We start from the raw sequence: 23,151 nt of genomic DNA on the forward strand, positions 1-23,151 counted from the left end.
GAATACTGCGTTTGAAAGTAAATGAAATTATATAAATGTTTATATAAAATACATTTATCTTATTTTATTAGTACCTAAATATATAATTCTCTTTTATTTAGTACAAATGAAATTCCCAATATCAAAATTAAAATATCTTATGTGCAAGCTTAATTTTTATTCAAGTATTTGATTCCATTATCATATCAATTAATTTAATGCATAATACTATTTTTATATATTTTAAGTTTCTATTATATAGTAAAAAAGATTTTTTTATTATGTTTTGATCCAAGAAAGAAAAATTATATTCGTTTGTGAATGTTCACATCTCCGATCATTCCGTTCCAAATCCCTATGTCCACGAAAGGAAGAATTGCCACAATCACATATCTTTGTAATTGATGTTTAAATTAATTTAGTATTTACTTCACTTATTTCAAAGGTTGTTTTCCTAGTCCTATCACACAAGGGAACTCTGTGGCCTACAAGATATGCTTGTCGTATATAATCTTGTGTATTAAGAGTATCACATAGCATATTCCGTGATAATTTTCAAATCCACTTCATTAAAACACTTAAAACAATAAAGTCTTAATATCTTCAGTCTTTCGTATGTTAATAGAAACTTGTTTTAAATGCTTGGGCTGCATATTTTAAAGCTCTAGAACCTACAGTATATATACATATTGGCTTCATTAACTTGAAACCATCTGTAACTTCTCATGTCTACACGATTCGCATATCTTTTCATTATATCATATTTTAATTAATCCAATTAAGAAGATCAAATGAGTCATTAAGCAGAAAGAGGGTTTTAGATCTACATTTTCTTTTATTCTAATCATTCATATTTAATATTCTAAAGATAACATTTTTCTACCTTTATTGAAAAAGATGAGCGAGAAATTAATGCAAAGAGAATATTAAAGGAAGGGAGTGTGAATACGTCAAATGAGAACAGTCGAAAAGAGAGTAAATAACATAAGAGCAAATTTATAACTAGATTTTTGGTATATGTTGTTGATTTGTGAAGAGAGAGAAAAGTATACATAAACATGTGAAATGAGAAATTATGCTTATTTTTCTAATTGTTTCTAAAATGTGATTTTGATAATTAACGTGGAATACGCTGTATGATGTTCTTAAAATGCATACGAAAGACAGATCTAGGGCACAGGGCTCTCCTCTGTTATAGGGACCAGAAAACTGCCAATGAAGTAAAGTAGATAACTATGCTTGAAATGAAAATACCATCAAGGAAAGGAAATCATTATTAGAGAGAATTAGGAATGGAGGAAACGAAGGTGCTATGACAAATGGTATTCAAAATTTTGGAGGAAAGGAAATATTTGGAACTGGATTAATATAAAATGGAGTAAACATTGGGAGTGTCATTGGACGAGGAAGAAATTAGAACCAGGTTTACCGAGGCACGTAAGGTGATGAACGAAAACAACTTTATTCTCTCTCTCTCTCTCTCTCTCTCTCTCTCTCTCTCTCTCGTAGATATAGTAAAATTGTAAAGATAGAAATAATGTCAGCAAATCTCTCTCTCTCTCTCTCTCTCTCTCTCTCTCTCGTAGATATAGTAAAATTGTAAAGATAGAAATAATGTCAGCAAATATCTCTCTCTCTCTCTCTCTCTCTCTCTCTCTCGTAGATATAGTAAAATTATAAAGATAGAAAAAATGTCAGCAAATCTCTCTCTCTCTCTCTCTCTCTCTCTCTCTCTCGTAGATATAGTAAAATTATAAAGATAGAAAAAATGTCAGCAAATCTCTCTCTCTCTCTCTCTCTCTCTCTCTCTCTCGTAGATATAGTAAAATTGTAAAGATAGAAAAATTGTCAGCAAATTCTCTCTCTCTCTCTCTCTCTCTCTCTCTCTCTCATACGGGAATGTATAGAACACTATTTCATTCTCCTCATCTCGTACTATATATATATATATATATATATACACACACACACACACATATATATATATATATATATATACTTATCTCATGTTTTCATTTTGGAAATGTTAGTGAATAGTTTATCAATTTAGTACTAAGCCAAAAATCTTATTCAGCTAAGAATGTGATATCTCCAAATAACTCCAAATAATTGTTTAATGTAAGTTCGACACCACATGTTTTCACTGCAACTCCTCAGAGCAGTTTGTTTATTGCTGAACTCAGCTTTTCCTGGTTTTATTGGTAAAAACATTAGCCCATTTGTTCAGGTTAAAATGTTGAGTTGTTAGGATTTATTTTTACTTTTTGTACCTATCCATTCCAGATTTGCAACATTGCATATCTTGCTTGCTTGCTTGTTGTTGTTATTGTGCTTCTTCTTCTTCTTATTATTATTATTATTATTATTATTATTATTATTATTATTATTATTATTATTATTATTATTATTATTATTATTATTATTATTATTATTATTATTATCATCATCATCATCTAAGCTACAACCCTAGTTGGAAAAGCCGGATGCTCTAAGCCCAAGGGCTCCAACAGGGAAAAATACCCCAGTGATGAAAAGAAACAAGGAAATGAATAAACTATAAGGGAAGTAATGAACAATCAAACTAAAATATCTCAAGGACAGTAACAAGATTAAACTAGCTCTTTCATATATAAACTATAAATAGATAAAAAGAATATTAATTTTCTGTGAAACTTATAATGAAATGCTTTTGATTTTGAACTTATTCTAATAAATCTTGAAAGAAAATCTATGGTGTATCTCAAATGATCTAAAAAATATATCGAAGATAACTGCTTTGAAGGTCTCTCTCTCTCTCTCTCTCTCTCTCTCTCTCTCTCTCTCTCTCTCTCTCTCTCTCTCTCTCTCTTGCTAAAACATTCATTAATTAAAGAGATAGGCTTATAACTATAAAGGAATTATATGTTGACCTTTACATATAGATCTCCAAGAAACAGAAATATAAGATAAAATAAAAATGTATGATGGATATTATGCTATAATTTCTTAGGAAACAGCTAAGAAGAAGGAAACTCCAAAGATAATCTGCCATAGTGGAATGAAGGTTAAATTTTAGAAATTTTAGATCGCATGGATATAGCTTACTAAAACAGAAGCAAAACTAATTAGGCCTACTATTAAAATAAATAAAAAAAATATCAAGGAATATTAGAGGACTTTAGATTTTACTGTCTTTAAACGGTATATATAATATCAATGAGACACGTGGTATGGTCTGTATATGCAAACTTGTGGGCAGGTAACAAATTTTACAGTTAAGTTTATAAATGTGATCAAACCGAATAAAAATAGCTGCCGATGCGAATAATTTCGTTTACAGCTAAATCAACTTTATATAAATTGTTTGTATATTAAAAATAAATGAATGGTAAAACAGCAAGGTATTTCAGAACAGCTAAAACAAGACTTCGAGATTTGAATCTCTGTAATCGTATTATGTAGCCTATGTATGCACGTGCAATGCTTAGATTGCAATATAAATCTAATCAGAAGTTTGAAGTTTCTTTTTTTTTTTTGCTGATGATTCTTTTCTTGCTTAACACCAGCATTCTTTTTATTAATGGCCAAATGCCCAATTGATGCTCGAAAAAGAAATTTGATTTTCATTGGTATTTAAATGTAGTATTTTATCTCACATCTACTTCCAAATTTGCAACTTGCGCTATTGAGCGTTCAAGTGACCTTAGATTGATATAGATGTACTTATAAAAAAAATATCAATAGGTTACGATGCAAAAATGCAATTCAGAACAACGCCATCTGTACGCAAGAAGAATCATGTTGGAGGGCGGGGACTGATTTGATTGCAGTAGCTGATCTCCCATTATTTCGTTCCGCGTTCCATGTCCTAACATATCCATTCCATTCCTGAATGGAAGAACAGTCAATTGAACAAGGGAATACTATCGGGAGGTCCTCTGGAGTCCCGAAAGAACGACCAAAGGAATAATAGATATTCTGTCTCGGCGTGGTGGGATCTACTTGGCATTATGGCTGACTGATATGATACAAGTGGCCATTCTCACATCATTTCGTTCGGCGTTCCATGTCCTTACATCGCCATCATTCCGTTCCTGAACGGGGGAACAGTCAATTGAACAAGGTCGTCTGGAGTGCTGAAGGAACATTTAAAGGAATCGTATCTTTTGTGTCTTGGCGTGGTGGGAGCGCCTTGGCATTATGGCTGGTGGTGGGGGAGGGTCTTCTGCTGCTGCGGCGGCTGCAGCCCTGTCGTCAGACATAAGCCGTCGGAACCCCCAGGATGAATACGAACTCATCCAACGTATTGGGAGTGGAACCTACGGGGATGTTTACAAGGTAATCATCATATGATAACGTTTCCTACTCAATTACATCATCCTTCGAACTATGTAGGATATCTCTCTTATTGATTCTAGTTTTGTCATGTTTCTCGTGATTTTAGATGTCTTTTTTAAGGTATTAGCTTTGTCTCAAATTTTGTGCCTCAGTGGCCCACCCAAGTTTGACAGTGGAGTTTTTTTTTTTTTTGACAGGTAGGGTCCTTGATTATCCTATTATTTTGACAGGTGAGGTCCTAGGTGATCCTATATTCTGACTGGCTGGGTTCTAGAGTATCCCAATATTTTGACAGGTGGGGTTCTAGATTATTCTGTATTTTGACAAGTAGGCTCCTTTATCCTATTGTCTTATTATTTTGACAGGTAGGGTCCTAAATTATCCCAGTTTTGACAAGTAGTCTCCTTGATTATCCTATCATTTTGACAGGTGGGGTTCTAGGTGATCCTGTATTTTGACTGGCCAGGTTCTAGATTATCCCATTATTTTGACAGGTAGGCTTCTAGATTATTCTTTATTCTCTTAACTAGGCTCCCTGATTATCGTATTATTTTGACAGGTAGGATTCTAGAGTATTCTATATTTTGACAAGTAGGCTCCTTGATTATCCTATATTTTTACAAGTAGGCTCCTTGATTATCCTATATTTTTACAAGTAGGCTCCTTGATTATCTTATTATTTTTACAAGTAGGCTCCTTGATTATTTCTATATCTTGACAAGTAGGCTCCTTGATTATTCTATATTTTGACAGGTAGAATTCTAGATTATTCTAGTATTTTGACAGTTAGGGCCCAAAGTTATCTTATTTCAATGACAGGTAGGATCCCCGGTTATCCTATTTAGAGGTCTTAATTATCCTATTTATTAGACAGGTAGAGCCCCTGAATATATTTTCAATGACGGGTAGGTTCCTAGATTATCCATTTTTCTTTTTTGACAGAGACCTTGATTATAAATTTCTTGACAGGTAAGGTTCTAGATTAACCATTGTTTTGACAGGTAGAGTCCTTGGTTATAATTTTCTTGATGGGTAGGGTTTTTTTTTAATTTTCTTGATAGGTAGGATCCTTGATTATAATTTTCTGGGTGTATGCATGATAGCGGCCACCTTTATGTATAATTACGGCAGACTAAGAATACGACAGTGTAAGGGGCCGGGTTGCAGGGGGCTGTTAGCCCCCCTGTTAAGTAAGTAGGGAACTACACGGTTTGTAGGTTAGGTTAGGGGAGGGGGGGCCAGTTTAGGTTAGGTGACTATTTTTTATGCACACGAGGAACTGGCCGCTTATATACAAAGGCCTCAAATTTTCTTTATAGGGTCCAAGATTATCCAATTTTCTTGACAGGTAGTCCTTGAATATAATTTTCTTGACAGGAAGAGTCCTTGAATGTTATTTTCTTGACAGGTAGAGTCCTTGAATATCATTTTCTTGACAGGTAGGGTCCTAGATTATCCATTTTTTGACAGGAATGGTCCATAATTCGTTTTTTTATGGTGGAGAAGTAAAAAAAAAATAGGATGTTTCCTATCACAGTCTGTGTGAATGAAGTAGGCCTGCCTAATCCATTTCATATCCTTGGCAAGGCTACAGGTGGAAACGAAAAGCACTTGTTATTGGTTAATCCTACAAGGCGAGATATGGTAATAGAGTATAAACTAATATATTAGAAAAGTTATATTGAAATAACCTGGCTGAAATAATTTTGTGAAAATTAGTAAAATATAAATCAAGACCCAACTTTTAGAATTATAGAATGATAAAATGAGTGATTTGGAGAAAAAAAAAAAAGACTAGAATTTAGTCTCTTTTGTGGTGTTTTTTATGTTAGTCATAATAATTTTTGGGCTCAAGCCATGTCGTCCTGATGGAAGGTTCCTCTAAGTAGTAGTAATAATGTTTTGTTGAAATCCGTGGTATTTGAGTTATGAGTTTTGTGCCATAACTGAAAAGGTATGAGTTTTGCGCTAGGTATCGTCATCAGTAACGTTGGGAACGCCCTAAAGTACTGTACACATTATACCAATCTTTGTTGTATGTAAAGTTAGCTGGGATGGGTATTACTTGTCAAAATTGATTTTATTTATGGGAAAATATAGTTTATCCTTGTCTGAAATAAATATTATGAAGCCAGTTTTACGATTTATGTAATATGATTTAGTATTATACCTAGCCAGGAGTAAAGTCAGTTGGGAAGCAAACGCAGGTTTGTCTGTCTTAGTTCTTAGGGTAAGCTAAGTATACGTCAGTCTATGAGGAGTCACGGGGTTCATAGGGCTTTCCTTCCCTGTTGGGCAAGTAGGTAAGGATACAGCTTCTACATTACGTTAGGTTAGGTGGGGAACGTTAGGTTTGGTAGTCTTGATTTTGTTTCCCATTTGAAATGTGGTTTTCAGTTATAACCTTCGGAATGTTGGTAAAATTATCGAATGGTGCAATTAACGTTTGTAGAAATTTAGAAAAGACTGATTTATTATATATTTTGTGGTGTTTTGAACGCTTTTGATAATGATTCCTGGGGGAAATCCATAGCTTTTGAGTTATGATGGATCAAATACTATGACTTAAAACCTATGGTTTTGCGCTAGATATAGTCATCAATTACATTTGAATCACCCTAAAATATACAGTGTACTAGTCTAATTGTATTGGTATTTAAATCAACCTTTTTAAACTTTGTTGTTTCCGTTTGTCATCGTCTTGAAAAACCAGTCACCGTAACGATAAAGAATTCTAATAATCACATCCAAGTAACAGTAATGAAACAGGCAAAACTTTTGTTTGCCTGGAGCTCCAAAAGCATAGTAAAAGGGATTTTCCATCCCATTTTCTGTGGCGTTGTTTGTAGCAGTGTTCATTGTATTACAAATACCTCTTTAAGGGGTCTAATGATTTATTGGTATTTGCTCTGTTGTATACTTGCTTTGTTCGCGATTAAACAGTATCTCATTGCTCTTATGTTCTAGCAAGCAGAGCATGTTTTGTTACGTGCATTACAGTGGGCTAGTATTTCAGCATTAATTATTAACTGTGCAAACTTAAAGGGGTGAGCTATAGCTTCGCACTTCAGCCTCTGCTTGAACATGGACTTTGTTTCCATTTCCAATGATCAGACTAAATATATCGAACACGTTTCTACCCTAACCCTCATTACTAACATGAAATAAGAGCTTTAATTATCTTCTATACGCCAATATTGAAAACAAATAACAAGTAACCTACAACAGAAGCACCACCTATCAATATTTTTCTGAACTACCAGGTGGAAGGAGACTCCTGTGGTATGTACTAAGATGACAAAATGTGTAGTTTTGCATTATAGTCAGTAACTTCGTTAATAGAGGTTTCCGCCAGTAGTATATGGGATTCAAAAACAGTGTAGTGTATTTGCGGTGATCTATTCAAACATACGAGTTTCAATGCCCTAACTAATACTGTATTGCACTGTTCTATATTGAAACCAGAAATTAAAAAAATTAATTTTCTTCAATTATTTGTATCAGATTTGTACTTATAAATAGATCAGAAACATACATTTTCTTCAATTGAAATATTGTGCTATAGGAAACATTTACCTTCATAATAACTAGTGACCCTGTCTATCCCAGTCAACTACAAAAGCTGTCTTATTTTGTTTAACTTGATTTAAACTTTTTTGGGTTATTATATAATACATTAATTTCTAGCAAAACTATAATTCACCATAAGAAATGGACTAGTGCGGGCTAGTTTGGCATTTTTCTATGTGACTAATGAGGTCTGGGATATGATAACCTGTATATTGTTTGAATAGAATGTGAACACCATTTTGGAAGACTGTGGATTACTGTGCATGCGTTTGTTACATTGTTTCTTTGCCATCTGTTCTGTTTTTATATGACATAATCATTATCTGGCCTTTTTTTTTTTTCTTTATTAATTAAGAGCTTCCAATTAGGAGTTTCTGGATGTTTTACACGAGTCATTTTTCTCCACTTTCGCTACAATTCCTCCATGACTACAACCAGGGAGGAGTCTATCTGTTTGAAAATTTAGTGTATGTTGATCTATTTTGGTAATTTGTTGAAAATGCTGTCCGTTCATTATATAGCAATTGTTGCTCATCTGAAAGTAAAAACTACATACATACATATACCAGGGTACTTCCCCCAATTTTGGGGGGTAGCCAACATCAACAAATGAAACAAAACAAAAAGGGAACCTCTACTCTCTACGTTCCTCCTCCCAGCCGGACAAGGTACTCAACCGAGTTCAGCTGGTACTAAAAACTATACCTAAAATATTGACCGAAATGGCATGCCCAAGTGTTTCTATTATACCGCTTGCCAGAAGAGTAGCGAAGCAAGCCCTGGCTGGTCAAAAGCCCAGTGAGGGGTGATCTAAATTACGTTTACTTATGAACACTTTTATGGTGAACCACGAGGATGGCTCGTGTCCACTGGAATCCCCATGATGGTTTTTATAAGGGATTTAGGAACTGCACTTGCAATTTCACATTATCTCATTGGTCGTATGTTTTGGCAAGCAGAACATGACTCTATATGTGGTAGACCTGTGGGCTGGTATTTACAATAATTTATATTGTTTTACTTAAAATAAATTCGAACATATATATGTTTCAAATGTAATTTTGTTCAGTGTAAGATGGTAAAACAGAAATAACAAAATAAATTACACTTCAATCATAATACTTGAAAATATTGTATAATTAACAGAATAAAACCATTTATATACAAACTTGAAGGGGTGATTACACACTTAACCAAAGGGGGACTTGTAGATTTGTGCTCTGGAATCTGTTTGGCTTCAATTTCCCATTACCAGACTAAAAATAATCAAAAGCTTAACTTAGCCCATCATTATTAATATGGTAAATGAGGTAAGAGCTTTTATTACATTGTACATTTCAGTATTGAAAACAGATAAGCAAGAAGTTTAGAATATAAAACATTTTGCTCTTTGTTCGAACAAAGGGAATTTTTTATTAATATCTGTAACTTCATTAATAGTGATTTCAGATGGTAGTATACTGTATAGGCCTCTAGATTGAATATTTGCAAAGATCTATTCAATTATGCGAGTTGCTATGTTCTAACTAATATTGTACCACTGTATTTTATAATAAAATGGCAAAATCAAGGCTGGTTTGGAGTACTTCCACAAACGTGGCAAACTGCTCGTTTTCTCTCAAAGTCTGTGAATGCTAATTGACAGAAAGTCAAAGAAAGATGGTGATTAACAATGCTGTAAAGATAATGCTTTATAAGGAAAAAATTTGGTGCAATTGTAGCTTGTATCCTACCCATACTTCTTGTTCCTACCCTGCGGAGAATGTATCCTATCCAAGTTTTGGATGGCGAAAATTTACTGGGGAATCTATAAATAATGGAAAACTAACCTTTTCTCCTTTATACATTATTCTCTGGAACGCATAATGAATTAATGGAAAATTACAGAAGATATTGGCATCCTATGTTCCTGATGTATTTTTAATTTGTTTGTTGACATTCTATGATTCACATGTATTAGCTCCGGTTCGTTCATGTGATCTGGGTAGGGGGTCCTGCGGCCTTGCCCCACCAGCCGATGTCTGTAAACTGGGAGTGGGTTTCCTGTGGGCTTCCCCCGGCTACATCTGTGACCTGGGAAGGGAGGTCCTGGGGTCTTGTCCCCATCTAGGTCTGGGACCTGGGAATTACTAGATTAGGTTAGGTGGGCTATATTAGGTTTTGTGTCCTTTTGAATGTATCCCAAAATTTATATAACACTATTATATGTTATTCACCTTTTCCAACGTAAAGAAATACTCTTTAAATGAAAGAAATTATACATCAATATGTTTTTTACCTTTTCCTACCTAAATCCTTAGTAGGATACAAATTAAACACTGAATATTCTAGTAGGATAAAAGCTACACTAGCACCAAAAAATTTAATTGACTAACCAAGAGATTTGCAAAGATCGAGGCCTAGTCTATCCTGTCCATGTAACTGCCAGTAAAACATCTTCATATTGCATAAGAATTTCATTCCCATGAACAAAATTTGGTAAATTAGTGATACTTTAAGGAGCCCTTGTATATTGGCGGACCAGGCCTGCCATGGACATTGAGAACAGAAATTTTCATTCCCATTTTCTAGGTAGTCCAGAACCGTGGCTATTGTACTGCATAACCAATTAAGCGTATTTATGGGCACAGTATATTGGTCTGCCGAAGTAAGTCCTTAATCACTTGTTAGTCTTTGCTGAGTTTGCTTCACCGTTGCTCTCTTCGCTCGTAAATTACCATTACGTCATTGCTCCTCTGTTCGGGCAAGGGATGCATGTTGTGCTACACTCGTTAGCCATTTTTGGAAAGTATTTTGGTGTTGTTTTATCTAAATCACTACTTTCAATATACAGTGATACCTCGGTACTCGACCATAATCCGTTCGAGATCCGTGTTCGACCTCCGATTTGTTCGAGTACCGAATTTTTTTTCCCCATAAGAAATAATGGTATATATTCTATTCCGTTCCCAAGCACTCGAACAGGCCCAAAATATTAATAAAACGTGTACCTAAACAACAATAATTATCTAAATGTGTATGAAATTGGTCAGAAAATCCTATAAAACAATTTTAAACCATTTACTGTACTAAAATAAAACAATTTTAAACCATTTTCTGTACTGTAGTGAACATACCTTTGAGCAGCGGTTCGATGGCATACAGGGATGGATGTGGAGAGGATGGAAGGGGGAGGTTACTGCTTGGAAGGAGAGTCCCCTTCCATGATGTGGCGGGGTAGTTCTCCTTCAGGAGTTGTTTCTCTCTCCAATGAAAGGGTGGGCAGATCTATTTCAGGGGTTTCTTCTCTTCTTTGTCTCTTCTTTGGAGGAGAAACAGGCTTTGATGTAGCAGCTTTCTTTTCTTTTGTGAAAAACTGGTCTATTGTTAATTGTTTCTTCCTCCTCTGCAGTATTTTTCGAAAATGATACATGACACTATCATTAAACATATGCACTGCCCGGTTTGCTACTGCAATTTCTGGGTGGTATTTTTCAGCAAAAGCCTGCACATCTGCCCACTTGGAACAAATTTCATTGATGAGAGAACTTGGAACATCCTCCCTTACCTCATCCTCTTCTGAAGATTCCTGCTCCACAATCAGATCCTGCTGCTGTTGTTGTTGCAGGTGCAACAATTCCTCCACAGTCAACTCGGTAGAATGGCTTTCTACAAGCTCATCAATATCATCCTTGTCGACCTCAAGCCCCAAACTCCTGCCCATGACAACAATTTCCTCAACGACATCAGTGTCATCAGAAATTACAGGGGTAGCAGTGCTTGGACCCGCCTCTGGTTGGAAACCTTCAAACTCCCTCTCTGTGACACATGATGGCCACAGCTTACGCCAGGCAGAGTTCAATGTCCTATAGGTCACACCTCGCCAAGCTTGGTCAATCATGTTAACAGAGTTGAGGATGCTGAAGTGTTCCTTCCAGAATTCCTTTAGGGTCAACTTCGTGTCACTGGTCACTTCAAAACACTTTCTGAAAAGGGCCTTGGTATAGAGTTTTTTGAAGTTTGAAATGACCTGTTGGTCCATGGGCTGGAGTATGGGAGTAGTATTGGGGGGCAAGAATTTGATTTTGATAAAGCTGTATTCTTCTTTCAAGTCATCCTCGAGACCTGGAGGATGTGCAGGAGCATTGTCCATAACCAGAAGACATTTCATTGGCAAGCTCTTTTCAATGAGGTAAGCCTTAACCTGGGGGGCAAACACTTCGTTTATCCACTCAGTAAAGAATTGTCTTGTGACCCAAGATTTAGTGTTCGAGCGCCACATAACTGGTAGTGCACTTTTACAAATATTATTTCGTTTGAACACCCGGGGGTTGTCCGAGTGGTACACTAACAAGGGTTTGATCTTGCAATCGCCACTTGCATTTGCACACAGCAACAATGTTAGCCTATCTTTCATTGGCTTGTGACCTGGCATCTTCGTCTCGTCCTTGGTAATGTACGTATTGGCTGGCATTTTCTTCCAAAATAACCCAGTCTCATCACAATTAAAGACTTGTTGTGCGATCAAATTTTGTTCATTTATGTACCGATCGAATTCCCCCACGTATTTATCGGCTGCAATTTGATCCGAACTAGCTGCCTCCCCATGCCTAGTAACACGATGAATACCTGTTCTATTACGAAACTTTTCAAACCAACCCCTGCTCGCTTTAAATGTAAATGAATCACTTTCACTGGTACTCGGACTTTTCTTCACTAATTCTTCATAGATATGCAACGCTTTTTCACAAATGAACGCTTCACTAACACTTTCCCCGGCCAACTGTTTTTCTTTAATAAATATTAAAAGCAACTTTTCCATCTCCTCAATCACTTGTGGCCTTTGCTTAGTTACCGCCGTAACTCCCGTTGCAACATTCGCCTTCTTAATCATTTCTTTATGCTTTAAAAACGTAGAAATGGTCGACTTCGCCATTCCGTATTCTACCGCTAAATCGGACACTCGTACACCATTCTCATATTTCGCTATAATTTCCTTCTTCAACTCGATCGTTGTTCGCACTGTTTTCCTCTTCTCCTTCCCCTTAACACTCATTACTTTCTTGGGACTCATTATGAAAGCTAAAAAAGCAATTAAAAGCACTGAAAATCACTAAATCACAACGAATGCTGATCGCGCGTTGTCTGAGTGACGCTCTCGAGAGAACTGATGCTTCCCGAACAAGCGAGAGTGGCCGAGATGGCGCGATCATCACAAAGCCCATGCGGTCGTCACGTGTTCGGCTGGTCGAGTACCGAATTTTTGGTCGAGCACCGCAGCAAAAATTTCTCGAAAATTTTGGTCGAACTCCGAATTGTTCGAGTATAGAGTCGTTCGACTACCGAGGTATCACTGTAATATATAGTAGTACAGTATAAACAATTACTGTATAGTATATAGTAGCTGTAATTACATTGTTTGAAGTTGAAGTCGGATCAGCCTTGTCGTGTTACCTTGTTTCCGAGGGACAACTTGTTTTTTGGCGGCTGGGCCGGGCTAGCATGTGCGAAGAAGAATGGATAGAATGTTGGGACAGACCAAGACTTGGTGGGGGATTGCATTTGTAAATAGACTGGAGAATCATTGGGAGGAAGGACATCTGTTGTAAGGGCCGGACAGGTTTTGAGTGGGGCAATGTGATTCATTAATTCAGTGATACTTTCGATCTACAGTCTGAACTCCTTACATACCGCTGCCGAACAAAGATGGTTTTCCCTCGAGAGAATACTGCATTTCACCATTACAACTTTGTACAATGGCTTTAAAAGTCACGGGGGAGTCCTTATTAAGTAAACGAGAAGTAAACTTCTTTTGAAAAGTTTAGTATAATCGTAGCTGTTGTGAACGACACTTCGTAGTAACGGGGGATTTTGAGGAGGGAGAAGTCTAATTGGAAAGGGACCTCTGGTAGTGGTATCACTCGCCCCAGTTTTAATACCGACACCCTTTAGGGGTGAGCGAGCTGGATATATTCCTAGCATTCCATGCAACTTTTTTCTGTGGTATATTTAGCAGTATTTATACCTTTGAAATGGTGCTTTAAGGAGCATTTCACTGGGTGACACAGGTTCCTCGCCCAGAAATAGATTTTTCCTTTGTCAAAATCCCTTTTTAACAACCGAGTTTCCAGCTTCAGCTGAAACCATACTTCTATTAAGGACTTAGGTTTGTATTGTATAATTAGGAAAAACACAGATTACCTGTACTTTGAAAAAGAATTGCGATATTGGTTGACTTCTGCTTTGAAAGGTGTGTGCAAAGCCTGCAGTAATTACATCAAGTACGTAGTTAATGGATATGTAGGAAATTTTGTATTGTACAGTTTGTTTATCTACTCCAGTGCACTTGTTTGTTGGCCCACTTATAACATTGTTAATTACTGTATGTTTAATATCTTTCTCCTCTACCCAAAATAATCTTTATCATTCTTTTTTTATATGTAAATCGTAGTGTCTATTGTATGATAATATAGTTTCCCCTTAACTATTCTCTCTTCTACCCTTAATATAATGGCATTCCATGCTGTTGCTCTTTCAGAATTTCCTCCATATTGTTTGAATATTTCATATTCAAGCCTAGTTTTTAACTAGCCAGCCTAATGACTGGTTATATTCCGATTTGTCATTCTCATTTATTGAAGTATGGTTAAATTGAAATAAATACTTTTATTTTTATTTTTCAGGCGAAACGGCTCATTACGAATGAGTTTGCTGCAATTAAAGTCATCAAACTGGAACCCGGTAAGAAATAGTTTTACATTGTTGTGATACAGACTTTGGGAAATTCATTATTCAGTGGATAACTGTTGAATAAGTCAAATCTTCTCTTTGTAACATAACATGATTTGTTCTAACAAAAGTACAAACTATTGTATTTTATTGTATGAATGCCTTTTGTGGTTAAGTAGTATTATTACGATGATGATGATTTGCTAAGCTACAACCCTAGTTAGAAAAGCAAGCTGCTATAATCTCAAGGGCTCCAACAGGGAAAAATAGCCCAGTGAGGAAAGGAAATAAGGATATAAATAAAACTACATGAGAAGTATTGAATGAAATATTTTAACATCTGTAACAAACTTGAAATAGATCTGTCATATATAAACTATGAAGAGACTTATATCAGCCTCTTAAACATTAAAATATTTGCTGCAAGGTTGAACTTCTGAAGTTTCACCGATTTAACTGCCTGAGCCTTTACTTGCTTGTCATTAGACCCTTAATATATCTCCAACCACTTGTGTGACCCTGGATCTTGTGGTCCTTGGCTAGCTTATGACCGTTCACTAGGGCTGATCAACTGTTTTGGAAAATCTGTTTCTGTTAGTAATTCTAGGGGTGAAGACACTGGTGATGACCATGTGCCTTCTTCACCTCTGGCTTCTAATTTGTGTTTGTTCTGACACCCACGAACCACATCGTTTTACTGCTCGCCCTACCTTCCCCGCGAGATCCCACATGTGGGGGTTAGGGATGTTTTGGAAGAACTGAAATGGTGTTCCTGTGCCAGCTCAAGGCTGGAGTTGACCTCTTGTCATTCCTGGCGGCATTAGGTGTGGGAATTTGGGGACAGGGCTTCCTAAATTATTCTGGTTGGAATTGGGAGGATCCCAGGACTCTTCTATAGATGTGGTTTGTGGTAAGTATAGCTAGGAGAAATACAAATTACTAAGAATTTGTCTTTATTCCCTAAGCCTTTAATCGTAGTACTGTATATGGAAGCACAAACAAATCTTTCCTTTCCTCTGTACTTCTGTTATGGATCCTTTTTTCTTAGCTTGGCTTGTGGATCTGTTGTGGTCAGGAGAGCTTATATATCTGAAGCTTCAGTAGAATGATTTGAAAAGATGCTAATTTTTCTCTGGGTAGTGTTTTTTGTCCCACGCTACCCCTGCATGATAAACACGGTATGCGGGTCAACCTCCGGTTTAGACAGGAACGCACCACATGATTTACCGGGCTTAGGCCCGGGGCAACGGCGTTGGGGATCCATACTAGAACACAAAAGCACCAAGCAACACAAGAACACAGGGGAAAGAGGTGGATGAAAGGATACAAGGGAATCGGTAAACACGCTGTAACCACGTGGGGACACAAAGGGTCGGGGACACAAAGGGTTGCACGGGATGTGAGAGAGCGGCGAGATGTGAACTACGCCGCGACCAGAAGCTTACTGGTGACCGAGACCTAGGTCCATGCTCTCGCACGCTGACCCGGGTTGCCTCAGGGCGAGTATCCATCCGCCACAGAGGGACCCACTATAGGAAACGGAGATAGGGGAAACTACACAAAGTAGTTTGAGGCAAGTACTGTTAGGAAAAATACAAATTCCTTAAAATTTGTGATATTTGTGCTTGATACAGGGTTTGGCCTTGAGGACAAGCTTGTTTATGCAAATAATGCATTGATTTCAGCTCTTCAGTATAGAATTGTAATTGATGAATTTCTTCTAGAGAAATCTGTCCAAAATTAGTGGATGGTGCAGAATACGGGGAATAAAGTTTAACATTTACCAATTCGCAAATTATGGCTATTATCTGAGTTAGGATACTGGATCCCCCAACCTACATATTTTTGTTGACAATGTTTCTTCAACTTCATGGTCATTCTTAATTACAAATCTGGTTTTGAGAAACATCAGATCTTTCTCTCTTCTTCAGTTGCATAAAAGTTGTTACAGTATCTTGAAAAAGTCTCTCAATGCTTGTCTATCCTGAGGAAATGTTTAACTTATTTCTATCCTGAGGAAATGTTTAACTTATCCATGCATAAAGTACTGCTCTCCTGTTTGGTCTTAAGCAGAAAATGTTTCTTTAATTGTTAGACAACATTCGGACCATTAAATTCCTTATCCCATATTATTATTATTATTTTTATTATTATTATTATTATTATTATTATTATTATTATTATTATTATTATTATTATTACTAGCCAAGCTACAGCCCTAGTTGGAAAAGCAAGGTGCTATAAGCCCAAGGGCTCCAACAGGGGAAAAATAGCCCAGTGAAGAAGGAAATAAGGAAATAAATAAATGAGGAGAATAAATTAACAATATCAGCTGCTAGCCCAAGGGCTCCAACAGGGAAAAATAGCCCAGTGAGGAAAGGAAATAAGGAAATAAATAAATGAGGAGAATAAATTAACAATATCAGCTGCTAGCCCAAGGGCTCCACCAGGGAAAAATAGCCCAGTGAAGAAAGGAAATAAGGAAATAAATAAATGAGGAGAATGAATTAACAATATCAGCTGCTCAGTCCATCTTGTGTGACGTATAAAAGAAATGATAGAGCTGTTTTATGGAATTAGCTCTTAAGTGCTGGTGTGAACAGTTGCTTTTTGAATACATATGATTTATTATTGCATGACTGTAAAAAGTATTGCAACTTTTTGATAGGGTTGGAAAGGGATTTTAGGTAAGAATATACAGTATATCAATTGAAATTTTGCCTTTCAAGCGTACAATAAATATAAAGGTGAATTTTTGGTCCTTTAACTTTGATAACGTGATTGTAACAGTAAATTATTCCTTACTAATTAGAATTACATATGCATATTACTGACTTATCAGTACATCTATGTCTTTATATCTCGTTTAAGGCAGTAATCTGTGTTTAAATGTCACTGTAATGAGCAAGATCGTAGTAAAAAGGTATAGAAATGTTTTTCTGTTATGGTGATCTGTCTTGCTTTCTGAAAACACTTGTATTAGTTCTCAATTTGTTTAGCAGCAAATCTGCACCTGTGCTCGTTTATCTGACCTTGAATATACTTCTCTGTCTGCATTCTTGTCATGACTGGTTGGTATAAGGCATTTTCATTCAATTGAATATAGTGTATCTTGTTACCTTGATTTGGTTTGTTTGTACATTATTACTTATGAGCTTGCATAATTTTTGGGCCCTTTTCTCCTTATACAGTACTGTATTATAATTGAATGATGCGTGTTTGACCTTTAACAAGTTTGTTCATTATGAAAGTGGCCTGATACGTTTCTTAACTGGTAACGTCTCTGCCTGGTATTTGCCAGTCGGGGGTTCGAGTCCCGCTCAGACTCGTTAGTGCCATTAGTGTCTGCAACCTTACCATCCTTGTGAGTTAAGGTTGGGGGGTTTGGGGGAGCCTATAGGTCTATCTGCTGAGTCATCAGCAGCCACTGCCTGGTCCTAGCTTGGGTGGAGAGGAGGCTTGGGCACTGATCATCTAATATATGGTCAGTCTCTAGGTCATTGTCCTGATTGTTAGGGCGATGTCACTGTCCCTTGCCTCTGCCATTCATGAGCGACCTTTAAACATTTAAAAGACTTGGGTTTGTATTGTTGAGAAAAATACAAATAAGTCTAATATATTTTTTTATTTTTATCAGTAGAATTTTTTTTTGAAGAATAAACAGAACATGAAAGTTAGATAAGTACTGTACAGTATTGAAATAATTAGTTTTATTTTAAAAATCAAGCTCAGTTTAAACCAATTACAGTAATCATACTTTGTCTTTCTCTAGTGTAACAGAATCTCAGTTTTACCAACCTGTACCACTCTGGATTGAGAGGTCTTAATATAAACAAGGGGGATCGTTACTGGGGCCTGAGTACATTTACAGCAGAGTAACAGTGGAAGCTGTGTTTGGATGAGTGTTGTAGTTTTTCTTAGCCTAAAAATGAAAAGAAATTACACAGTAATCCATCTTTTACCCGTAATAATAGTTCCAAGGAATGTGTGGCTGAGTCCTAAATTCCATATCGCTCGTTTGCGACAACGTCGTCATAACTCAAAAATAGCTATTTTTCAGGAGAGCCATTTTAATCAATTAAAATACTTTCATATTATGTTATGTCGTTAGGACATTTAGCGCCTCTAGCGATCAATTTTATAGCTACACTTATGACACTTTTGCCAAAAAAATCAACATTTGAAGATGAATGTCTATATGGATAACTCAAAAATACATTTTTTTTTGAGTTATGACGTTGTTGTTGCAAGCGAGCGATATATGGTTGCATAACCTACGTTAGCCCAGGTTAGTAGTTTAAGTTACCCAAAGAAATGTTGTAAAAATGTCTATCCTTTAAGTTAATATCAATGCCCAGAAGTCCAGTAAATGAATTGATGATCATTTAATTGTGTACAGTATTCAAAACAAAATACTGTGTAACAATTATGCTAAAATACTCTACAGTACTTAGGAATTGTTTTGATTAACTTTAAAGATCACAAATAAATAGCTACAAGAATTTTATAGTACGCTACTATCACTGAAGCAGTCAATAGGCAGTGCCGTATAATGTTTGTATGCATGATGTTTGCTATATTTTAGGGGTATGTGCTATAATCACGCATTACTCTCTCAACCTAACTTAATCTGAGGGCCTTGTTCTCCTCCCTTCTAACCCACATACATTTCTATTGTATAGAAAAAAAAGTAAAGTGTTGGTAAGCATTGCAGGAGTAGGTCCGTGCAATCTAATATCTTTTACCAGGATTGGTATTGTTACTGATATGTATCTCTTCAACAAAATTGTTCTTCAACTTTATTTTTGCATTTTACTCTTCATGAATGTAAAGAGAGTTCTGTATGAGAAAGTGATTGTACCAACTATGATGTATGGATTGGAGTTGTGGGGAATGAAAGTGACGGAGAGACAGAAATTGAATGTGTTTGAGATGAAATGTCTAAGGAGTATGGCTGGTGTATCTCGAGTAGATAGGGTTAGGAACGAAGTGGTGAGGGTGAGAACGGGTGTAAGAAATGAGTTAGCAGCTAGAGTGGATATGAATGTGTTGAGGTGGTTTGGCCATGTTGAGAGATTGGAAAATGGCTGTCTGCTAAAGAAGGTGATGAATGTAAGAGTTGATGGGAGAAGTACAAGAGGAAGGCGAAGGTTTGGGTGGATGGATGGTGTGAAGAAAGCTCTGGGTGATAGGAGGATAGATGTGAGAGAGCAAGAGAGCATGCTAGAAATAGGAATGAATGGCGAGCGATTGTGACGCAGTTCCGGTAGGCCCTGCTGCTTCCTCCGGTGCCTTGGATGACCGCAGAGGTAGCAGCAGTAGGGGATTCAGTGTTATGAAGCTTCATCTGTGGTGGATAAGGGGGGAGGGTGGGCTGTAGCACCCCTAACAGTACCAGCCGAACTCGGTCGAGTCCCCTGTCAGGCTGGGAGGAACGTAGAGAGGAGAGGTCCCCTTTTCCGTTTCATTTGTTTGATGTCGGCTACCCCCCAAAATTGGGCAAAATGCCTTGGTATATGTATGTACTCTCTTCATATCTTACAATGGCAGTACTGGTTCCAATGTGTTGCAGCATCGTTAGCATTCAGTAGGTCTTGATCTCTACAGACGGATCCCAGTAGTTTAAAGGATGTTGGAATATAATTTTCAAATTAAGTTACTGATAATTGGAAGTGTTGAGAAACATTATTATTATTATTATTATTATTATTATTATTATTATTATTATTATTATTATTATTATTATTATTATTATTATTCTTAGGTAAGCTACAATAATAGCTTGAAAAGCAGTATGCTCTAAGCTCAAGGACTCCTATAAGGAAATTATCCTAGTGAGGGAAGTAAATAAGGAAACCAAATAATATGCCTGAATGTGTGAGGAAAGGAAGTAGGGAAACTGATAGATTAGTGTGCCTGAGTGTGTGAGGACTGGAAACATAGAATAGTGTGCTTGAGTGCACCCTCAAGCAAGAGAACATTAACCATAGACAGTGGAAGACCATGGTACAGAGATTATGACAACCAAAACTAGAGAACAGTGGTTTGATTTTAGAGTGGTATTCTCCTAAAATAACTGTTCATCATAGCTAGTGTCATTATAATTTTAAAACTTTAATATAGAAAAAAATAAAGTATTGTATTCTCTCTTGACTCTAATTCAAGCGTGAATGGAAATAAAAAACTTATCGAGTAAAATTTTAGTCTTCATGAGTTGTTGCACAGGTCTAAGAGTACCCTGCTTAAGATAAAGATCATTGAATGAATATGCGTTTGGAATATATTTTACAAACAATAGATTTTGTAGTGAAGAATTTCTAATTTAGAAAGTGTTTAAAAAATAAAAGATCCTCAAATTTTTCTCAAAGTTCCAGCTGATGTATAATTCTTTAAAAGTTATTTGTTTTTAAATGTGCTAGATGAACTAAAGCTGGAGTGATATGTAAATAATTGTTGATATTTTAAAATACCGTATATTTCCACGTATAAGGCGACCTTCGTATAAGACGAGGTAGAAAATTTGAGCAAATTTTTATGAATTTATCTCATATCGGTAGTATAAGACGACTGCTGTATCATAAAACCATCTGTGTATAGCCTAGGCTAGCTTTTGCAACACCAGATATCTTATGAAATATAGGTTATGTAAGGTTGATGATATTACTTACTGTATCCGTATAAATTAAAAGTAAATGAAATAACAAAACAAATCCTTTATTGTTTTCCTAGAACACACGTCACCTAGCCTGCGTTGTTTTGTTTACGCTCATCAGCTGCTCACGTACGAAATGCCCGTTTCTCCTCTTTCTTCTTCTTCTTTTATGTTCTTTGCGAGTTTGTTATAAAAGCATAGGATAATGTAAAGGTGGAAAGTGTCATAAAATAATTTTAAAAATACGGGATCTCAAATGACATGGATGGCAGTGAAGACGATTTATTGTACGAATGTGACGATGAAGCCAAAGTCGACTCACCAGAACCGGACTGGAATCCTTACGATGATGGCATATATGATAAATCTCGTGATATGTTCGAACAGCTTTTCGAAGTAGACAGTGATAACTGTGAGGAGTTTTAGTGGTGTTAGATTTATACATGTCGCAGGTTTGATGTTTAATATTGATTGGAAATAGTTTTACAAATTTTTAGGTTTTAAATGCAATACTGTTATGTACTGTAATTTTTATTGAGAAATAATGATTGTACCGTTTGTAAAAAAAATTTTTAGTTACAGCTAAAAATATTAATTTTGAAACAAATAAATATGATATCCTATGTTATTACTATCGTAATCAACACTAGCATTAAAATTACTGAAAGGTTAGCGAGAGAAAAAGTAGCTAACAACGCAACCAATACTCAATGTTTACATTTTCTCAGCTGTGCGCGTATGGTTAAAAGTTGGAATTATTCCTCAAATTTATCATTTATCCCATTTTTGTAGATATGCCAATAATATATACGGTAAAAATGGTTTTATTACTTTCATTATACATTTATATATTAATGTAAATCATTTCATGTGTGTCGGTGGTTATCGCACCTCAACCTAGGCTAGCCTACTGATAAACCAGACATAGAATTCAAGGTGTGATTTTTATAACTGTAGTATAAGACGACCCCCCATTTTTAATGGTTAAATTTTGGAATATAGGGTCGTCTTATACGCGGAAATATACTGTACTTACCCTTATTACCTTGTCCATAGGTGATGATTTCACCATTATCCAACAAGAAATCCTTATGATGAAGGACTGCCGGCATCCAAACATCGTTGCCTATTTTGGGAGTTATCTTCGTCGGGACAAACTGTGGATATGCATGGAATTTTGTGGCGGCGGTTCTCTGCAGGATATCTATCACAGTAAGTACTGTATTATTGTTTATTTATTACTTGGACTCATCGTTAAGGGACCTTTTAGATGGCAGCAAATGATTGTCGAACAAAACCGTAAATAGATAACCATAAAATGATGGAATGTTCGGCATTGTTTGTTGAAGTTATAACCGAGTGTGGTCAAGTGTGGATGCATGTTTACTATTTCTCTGTCAACATTTTTTTGTGAACATGTGAACAGGTTGTATTGACAGTTTGATATAGTATCACTTATTGTTGCCATATTAAGTTTCATATTCTCTTATTTGAAGCCTACTTCGAACCATTTTGATATGGTAAAATTTTTCTCAGATGTACATTTGATCTGTTGTCCAGAAGGTCCCTAAGTTGGAAAGAGTTCCTATTTTGGTTTGGTTGTTTTTTATGTTGATAATAACTTTTTATATACTTAAAACGGAAGTGTAGTAACAGTTACAGTAATTTATCTTGATAGCAATGTATTCACATTTCAACACGGAATTTATAATTTTATGGCCAGGAAAAATACAAATTTGAAAAATTTATAGTGTGTTTGGTTAATGTAAATGTGGTATGGCTAAGATATGGTTTTATAAAGAATGAGGTATCAGAATCCTGTGACAAAAGAATATCTATTTTCATCGAGATTTATTTCATAACCGACCTCAAGATTAGTTTATTCGTTATTATTGAAAGACAGAAGTCATCATGTGGAGGATTGT

General features: G+C 36.0%; 1 protein-coding gene across 1 annotated transcript in view; it reads left to right on the forward strand.

Moving 5' to 3' along the window:
* Positions 1 to 3,846: 3,846 nt before the first annotated feature.
* The window catches only part of hppy (MAP4K3-like protein hppy), a 151,104-nt gene continuing 131,799 nt past the window's right edge, over positions 3,847 to 23,151 (forward strand). Inside the window, 3 exon segments of the mRNA XM_068374874.1 lie at positions 3,847 to 4,296; positions 14,529 to 14,586; positions 22,283 to 22,438. Of these exon segments, the coding sequence (XP_068230975.1) occupies positions 4,159 to 4,296; positions 14,529 to 14,586; positions 22,283 to 22,438 (352 nt within the window). The 5' untranslated portion in view covers positions 3,847 to 4,158.

Source organism: Palaemon carinicauda, chromosome 6, assembly GCF_036898095.1.
Source record: "Palaemon carinicauda isolate YSFRI2023 chromosome 6, ASM3689809v2, whole genome shotgun sequence".
Lineage (NCBI taxonomy): Eukaryota > Metazoa > Arthropoda > Malacostraca > Decapoda > Palaemonidae > Palaemon > Palaemon carinicauda.